Source organism: Prorops nasuta, unplaced genomic scaffold, assembly GCF_024137725.1.
Source record: "Prorops nasuta isolate Cenicafe-Biocafe unplaced genomic scaffold, Cenicafe_Pnas_1.2 PNAS00007, whole genome shotgun sequence".
Lineage (NCBI taxonomy): Eukaryota > Metazoa > Arthropoda > Insecta > Hymenoptera > Bethylidae > Prorops > Prorops nasuta.
In genome coordinates this window covers 7,436,714-7,444,745 of record NW_027116804.1, presented here as the reverse complement: position 1 = coordinate 7,444,745, position 8,032 = coordinate 7,436,714, and the positions used below count along the sequence as shown (strand labels likewise).

Here is an 8,032-nt window from a genome sequence, read left to right as displayed (position 1 = left end):
GACTACCCTACACGCTCCTCAAGATCTTTTAAATGCTGTAAGGGATGTGAAAAATTTGGTCTGTGGTGGGAGGTGACTAACCAGACACTTTTAGAAACACCATTGGTCCAAAGAGAGAATAGTTAAGGATAGTGGGAGAATTGAAATACTTGGTTTGAAGAGAAGAGGAAAACTTTAGAGAAACAAAAAAAGAATATATTTAAAATAACGGCAAAGTGTAATAAATTTAGTAATAAAAACGCTAACATGATGATCCCAACGTTCGTCGATTTTCAAGGATTCCATTTAATGGATAAGACATTTATAGTTAAAGAATTTGCAGTTTTACAAGAACTAAAAGTGCATCATATTTTATTTTCACCCCCCTTTCCACATACTTGGTTAAGTGAAGAGGAGAGAAAGAAAACAGAGTAAGTATATTTTATAAAAAACAACGAATTATTATTTTCAATGAATAAGGAATTTCTTTTTCAGTTCAATCTTTTTCAATCATCATGGCTTAAATTGGATGGATGGTTTTTCACCATATTATAAATATAAAGATATTATAAAAAAATATGTATATGAGGATACGGTTTTTGTAAAAGGGGTGGAAAAGTTAAATTGGTTAAAGAGTATTTGTGATTTAGAAATTAGTAATGTAGATGAATATGTGTGGGGAAATTATAATTTAGAAGATGGTTTATATAATTCACAACTTCCTATTTGCATGAATCATGAAGGTATATGCGCACTGAGAAATGTATATTATATGAAATATATGTATGAATCAAAAATCTAGAATATATGTATATTTTAAACTTGAATGCATTCTTTTTACTTCAACGCGAAACCTGATCCGTAAAGTATTTATGTTACTGAAGTGTCTCGGAGACTGATTATTTGAAGGGTTCTCCATCTAAGATTTTTCATTAGTTTCACGCTGATCATTTACACGGAAAGAACTACGATGTCGCTTCTAAATAGAGTTTTAAATAGCCAGGATGAATATCGTGAGTGGGTACGTGATTGTCGCGATTACATTAAAAAATTGAGAGTTGCTAGCCGCAATGCACGTATAGGGGCAAGGCAGAAAATATTTACGGAAATTGCTCAGATACAGTGTCGATTAATCAGAGCAGCAAGAGAAAAAAGTTATTCTTCAAATCACGCTCTTAAGAATCCCGATTTAAGAACTCAGCATGATTATCGCGAGTGGGTTTGCAAGTGTCGTGATTATATTCGAGATTTGAGAGATTCCAACCGGAATGCAACTCCAGATGCTATACAGAAAAATCTTGCAGAAATAAAATGTATTCGAAAGTTACTTCTCCATGCGGCGAAAAATAAAAATTCAATTGGAGCGGGCATTAATGCGGAAAAGCTTATTTGGAAAGATCTTGATTCATCATTTAAAAGTCGAATGTGTAGTGGTATGATAGTAAACACTAATTATATCGAACCACATGAATTTCTATTGGCAGCATCAGAAATGCTGCAATCCTACATGAACAAAGTATTCAGTAAAGTAAGCGCTGTTAAGATAAATATGGTATTCAACGGACAATTTATTTGCAAGGAAATTAGTGATATCAAACATATTTCCACAAAAAATGTGATTTTATTCAAGACTGATACTTTTAGTGATTGGTATAAAACAAACGTCATAGATAAAATTTTAACAAAATTAGGTGAATTTCAAGAGCGTGATAGTGGGTGGGCTTTGGAAAAAATATTAAATTTAATTGTGAATATTAATCACTATAATCCACTACATGCAGGCTGTGGAATCGACCTTCCAAAATATATTAAGAACAAACATGCAGTGATAAACATACAGAGTGATGATAATACATGTTTTGCATGGGCTGTAACGGCTGCACTCTATCCGACTATTTCAACTAAAAACCCACAACGACAATCTTCATACCCCCATTTTAAATCTGTTTTCAACGTCAGAAGTATAACATTTCCAACCACATTAAGGCAGATACCTAAATTTGAAGAAGATAATGATGTGTCGATTAATGTTTTTACCATGGTGGATGAGCAGGAAGGGCAGGAGAATAAAATTATTGCACCTCTTCAACTCACAAAATGTGAGAAATCGAGACATGCGAATCTTCTTCTTCTCGAACATCAAGGTGCAGCACATTTTTTATGTATCACGAATCTTTCTCGCTTGCTAAAGAAACAACTGACTCGAAAAAAACAATCTCATATTATTTGTAATCGGTATGTTATACTGTTTATATTTTAATATAATTTTATTTAATGTTTATATACTAATATGATTTTTCTCTTAGATGTTTACACTATTTCTTCAATGAGGATAAACTTCAATCTCATAAACGTGATTGCAGTCAGCTCAATATAAACGTCCGTATACTGCTACCTGAAGAGGACCGTTGGGTGTCCTTTAAAAATGACAAGAACAATGAGAGGACCCCATTCGTCGTATATGCAGACATTGAATGTTTATTAGAGAAAGTGAATGAAACGAGCGGTAATAGTAGTATTTATCAAAAACATTTACCCTTTAGTGTAGGATATTATTTTAAAAGCGTTCGTGATTCATCGCTCTCAACCTATAAATCATATCGTGGACCCGAGTGTATAGAATGGTTTGTGCGAGAACTCGATAAAATTGCTAGCATAGCGAGCGAAAAACTAAAGACTGTAGTGCCTATGAGAACGCTAAGTATTAGCGAAAATTTTCGTCATAACAATGATCCCGACTGTCATATATGTAAAAAGCCATTTCTTCCAAATCAAATACGTGTTCGCGATCATGATCATTTAACAGGTAAATATAGAGGACCCTCTCACAACAATTGTAATTTAAACTATAAAGATTCGCACGTTATTCCAGTAATTTTTCATAATTTATCTAATTACGATGCACATTTCATCTTCAATGCGATCGCTAACATGTATGAGGGTTCAGTATACCTGCTACCTGTACATAAGGAAAAGTATATTTCATTTACAAAATACATACGGAAATATAATATTCAGCTCAGATTTATTGATTCATTTAAATTTCTTGCATCAAGTTTAGACAAATTGAGCTCATACTTGGAGAGATCTCAATTGCAAAACTTAGAGTCAGAATTTTCGATTTTAAATACGGAACAATTTAATCTACTAACAAGAAAAGGTATTTTTCCTTATGATTACGTAGATAATCTGAATCGTCTGGAAGAAAATGCTTTACCGCCTCGCAAGTTATTCTATAACAAATTAACTGACAGTGATATTAGTGAAGAGGCATATAATCATGCTAAGGAGGTATGGATCAATTTTCAAATACAAACACTTGGGGAGTACAGCGATCTCTATTTAAAAACTGACGTATTATTACTGACAGACGTTTTTGAAAATTTTCGCGATAGCTGCATGGAAAATTATAATTTTGATCCTGCACATTATTTTACACTCCCAGGCTTCACTTGGGATGCAATGCTTAAATATACTAGAATAAAATTGGAACTTTTCACTGATGTTGAAATGTTGCTTTTCGTAGAACGCGGAATACGTGGTGGTTTGAGTCAGTGCTCTCACCGCTATGAAAAAGCAAACAATCGGTATATGAATGATTATGACTCAACAAAACCAAGCAAATATTTAATGTACTATGATGTAAATAATCTATACGGATGGGCAATGTGTCAAGCTCTACCTACTCATGGATTTCGCTGGATTGAAGATACTAACAACTTTGATATCTCTAGCATACCTATAGATTCATCTGAGGGTTTTATTTTAGAGGTAGACTTGGAGTATCCAAGCGTACTTCATGATAATCACTCTGACTTGCCATTTTGTCCGGTACGTGAGGCTCCGCCCGAAGCACGACAGAAGAAGCTACTTGCAACTGTCGAAAATAAGGAGCGTTATGTTATACATTATCGGGCTTTACAACAATGTATTCGTCATGGAATGGTACTGAAACGTATCCATCGCGGATTAAGATTCCAGCAATCTGCCTGGCTAAACAAATATATAGACTTAAACACACGTTTGCGAGCTGCATCTAAAAATGAGTTTGAGAAAAATCTTTTCAAACTAATGAACAATGCAGTGTTCGGTAAGACGATGGAAAATGTAAGAAATAGAGTTGATGTGAGGCTAGTTAGTAAGTGGGAAGGAAGATATGGAGCAGAAGCATTGATATCCCAACCAAATTTTCACAGTAGCGCCATATTCAACGAAAATTTGGTTGCGATAGAATTAAAAAAATTAACGGCGAAATTTGATAAACCTATATATGTAGGTATGAGTATTCTAGATATTTCAAAAACATGTTTATACGAATTCCATTATGAATATATGCTTCCAACGTTTGGTAGTAAATGTAGAGCATTGTATACCGATACAGATAGTTTGATATACAGTATCGAATGCGATGACATTTACACCATCAAGAGAGAAAATCTTTCAAGATTCGATACTAGTGATTATTCGCCTAATAACCAGTATAATTTACCTCTAGTAAACAAAAAAGTGCCTGGTTTGATGAAAGATGAGAATAACGGGAGAATTATGACTGAGTTTATTGGGCTGAGATCGAAAATGTATACATTTAAAATACAAGATAAAATTTTTAAAAAAGCTAAGGGCGTTAAGAGTTGCGTTATCGCTAGAAAAATAACGTTTGAAGATTATAGAGACTGCTTACAAAATTTTACTGTTCATATCCATAATCAAAATTTAATTCGTTCAAAATTGCATAATGTTTATTCAATTGTACAGCAAAAAATTTCTCTCAGTCCACATGATGATAAGCGCTATATTGTACAAGGTACTGTATCAACTCTACCATGGGGTCATTATAGGATAAATGAAATAGAATTAAGTGAAGTAGATTTAAATGAAGATTAAATAATTGCTTCTTTATTAATAAATTGTATGTTGCAAAATATTGTTTTTATTTATCCATGAATTATGTGTATTATTGAATCCTAACCACTTTACAAAGACTTTGACCCCTTCTTACGTAATACCTTCTCAACTAGATATACATTAGGATTAGCAGTTTTTAAAAGTTCATGTTCGTAGAATCCACCATATATATCTGTACCACTAGAATCCCTTAGTAAATATGTAACAGGATTTGTTTTCTGCACTTTTATAATTTCAAATATTTCAGTTGTCCAATTTGGTGTGTAGCCTTTTGCAAATACATTCTTATATTTACTGATTCGTACAAAATCACTGACTTTGAACTTGGCACGACCAACGATCTTTATATTACTGAATACTGTTGCTAAGAGCTTATTAGCATGTTCAGGTTTCACATCGGCTGGACGCATTACTATAGTACGATGTTTTCTTGAATTGTATTTGTCAACCAGTTGTTGTTGCATAGCTCTCCACTTGTAATTTCCATTCAACGTAAATCCTTTCCACATTTCTGTCTTCAACGTTCGATTCCAACGCTCGACTATGGTTGCTTTCAATACACTGTATGTTGAGTAATGATTTATTCCATGCTTTTTCATAAGCGATTGGAAATCACTATTATAAAATTCCTTGCCATCGTCGGTCTGTAGATTTTTCGGACATCTCCCACTCTTCAGGATTTTCAGCAATGCAGCTGTCACTTCCTTGCCTGACTTGGTTTTCAGGGCTATTGCCCAGCCATATTTCGACAATGCATCAATAACTGTGAGAATGTAGTGGTAGCCTGCGTCTGCATAGTTTCTCATGTCTACCAGGTCTGCTTGCCAGAGGTCATCGAAGCCTCGTATTATTACCCGTCTACGTAAAAAGTTCCGTCTGGCAGGCACATGCAACTCTTCTACCAATTGCTTCTTCTCCTCACTACTCATAATTATTCCACTACGTGTTATGTTTACAGCAGGTCATCAAGCACTGGCGTTAGTATAAGTTTCTTCAAGGCATAATTTATATCGTCTTCTCTATTCTTCTCATTTGCAAAATCTTTTTTTGCCAGCTGATTAGAGAAATATTCTACAACAATTTTCAATCCAACAATCATATCATTTCGTAATTCCTTGTCTTTTCGATCCAATTTATAATCATTATGATCGACTTTATCAACCAATTTATCGATTCTTATACCAATTTCATCAATTTCATCGATTTTTTTCATTAGAGTTGTAAATTTTTCCTCAAGAATGTTACATTTTAGGTAATAGTGAGTTAGCTTCTCACTGTATTCAAACAATTCTCGCATTAAGCTATCACGTACAGTCATCGAATTACGTAACAGAGCAGCCATATTCACCGCACTTGTCTCATCCGTAACATCACATTCTAAGTTTGAAATTATTTTCTTCTTGGCATTAAATGCATTCTTTTGTTTATCAAACTTTAACGTATCATTATCAATTTTGTGGAAATAATTTCTCACTTTACCGGTATTGAAACCAGCTCCAAATTTATTTATTGTCATAGTGAAGTAGTACGTTGAACTGAGAAAATCTGGAAACTACAATATCTTTTATATACGATAATGCTTTCTTCTCTCATTTAGATCCTGGCAATTTGCGAATATTTTGCTTAATTTTATGATTCAATTTTTCGATTTTCTCTTCAATTTCATCGGTATGTTTTTTCAGCAGAGCTGTAATTTTTTCCTCAAGGATCTCGCATTTTGATACACATTCATTCAGCTTTAGACTGTATTCATTCATTTCCTTTGTAAAGCTATCACGCAGAGGTGTAAAATTACTCATCAGAACACTGATATTCACCGCACTTGTCTCATCAGTAACATCAGATCCCAAGTTTGAAATTATTTTCTTCTTGGCATTAGATGCATTCTTATGTTTATCAAACTTTAACGTATCATCATCAATTTTGTGAAAATAATTTCTTACTGTACCAGTATTGAAACCAGCTCCAAATTTATTTATCGTCATAGTGAAGTAGAACGCTGTACTGGAAAAATCTTGAAACCACAATCTCTTTTATAAGACGATACCTTCTTCATGGAGCACCTCAATCATTGACTGTATCTCATTATGGTGATTCGTATGACCAGCAGCAGATGATGCAATTAATAGTTTTAATCGCTCGACCAGTTCGTTTGGATCGTTCCAATCTACATAGCTCACTGGATTATTAGTAACACGCATGTATCCATTGCCTTGCACAAGTTTTGCCTTCGATGGAAATAATGTACTAATTATTTCCTTCCATTTATGACCCTTATTCCCACGAAGATTTCCTGTGCTAGTGTTATCTTCTCTGTGCACATTAGTTTGAGAAAGAATACTCTTATATGTGCCTAAATCATATTTAGTATAATCTTCAGGTTCTTTCATGAAGATCAATTCAAATAGACCTTTCGTGCCAGGATAATACTCCTTATCGATAATTATAAAATTACTGTAATCATCAACATTAAAAGCACATTTCGCAAGCCACATTTTATTCGTCACTTTATCTAACTTAACTCCAAAATTACTGTCAATTTTATCCTTAGCATTATTCGTCAACAATTCTATATATTTGGATGCAATTGAACCAGACTTTATCGTACTTCGATTAGCATCTTTTACATCCTCGATGGATGTATGCACAGGTAATTCTATTTGTTTCGCTAAATCTTGCGTGCCATATTCATTATTCTTCTTCACCTTCTCCCCTCCTCCTCCCCCTCCCCCTCCTCCTCCTCCTCCTCTTCATCATCTTCCAGAGAAAGGTACTGTGTTTCGTGCGACTGTGGATATTCCTGCTCATCATCCGATGAATGACCTTGAACGTTAATTCTGGAGCTGCGTATGAAATCTTTCCGCTGTGGAGTCGATGTGAGATAAGACTTTCTTCGTTTCATCAGAATTATAAGAGATTCCTCACGTGAGAGAGATCTCTTTATCGGTTCCTGCTTAATCTCATGTTTCGGTGCAACGAAGATCGCTTCATTATGTTCGGTGAGCTTCCTTAATGGTTCAACTATCGGTTTAAAAGTTTTACTTAAACTGTCTTCCAACATTACTCTGTCTGATTTGAGTGCGCGATATTTCTTACGAATTACTTCACTTGTCTCAGCAATCTTCTTTAAAAGCTTTTTCTCCTTCAT

At 34.2% G+C, this 8,032-nt stretch overlaps 1 protein-coding gene across 1 annotated transcript; it reads right to left on the bottom strand.

The window, feature by feature from the left end:
- Positions 1–6,473: 6,473 nt before the first annotated feature.
- LOC136775049 (uncharacterized) lies at positions 6,474–8,032 on the bottom strand. The gene is made up of 4 exons (XM_066729524.1): positions 7,715–8,032; positions 6,932–7,316; positions 6,828–6,883; positions 6,474–6,710 (listed from the first exon to the last, which is right to left on the bottom strand). Exons 1-4 carry the CDS (start codon positions 8,030–8,032, stop codon positions 6,474–6,476), a joined length of 996 nt encoding a protein of 331 aa, XP_066585621.1.

Coding starts and splice junctions, on each gene's coding strand:
- LOC136775049 (XM_066729524.1), bottom strand. CDS start 8,032: ATGAAGGAGAAAAAGCTTTTAAAGAAGATTGCTGAGACAAGTGAAGTA. Junction 6,884..6,931: donor TGAGGTGCTCCATGAAGAAG/GTATCGTCTTAT, acceptor TTTCCAGTACAG/CGTTCTACTTCACTATGACG. Junction 6,711..6,827: donor CTGGTTTCAATACTGGTACA/GTAAGAAATTAT, acceptor GTTACTGATGAG/ACAAGTGCGGTGAATATCAG.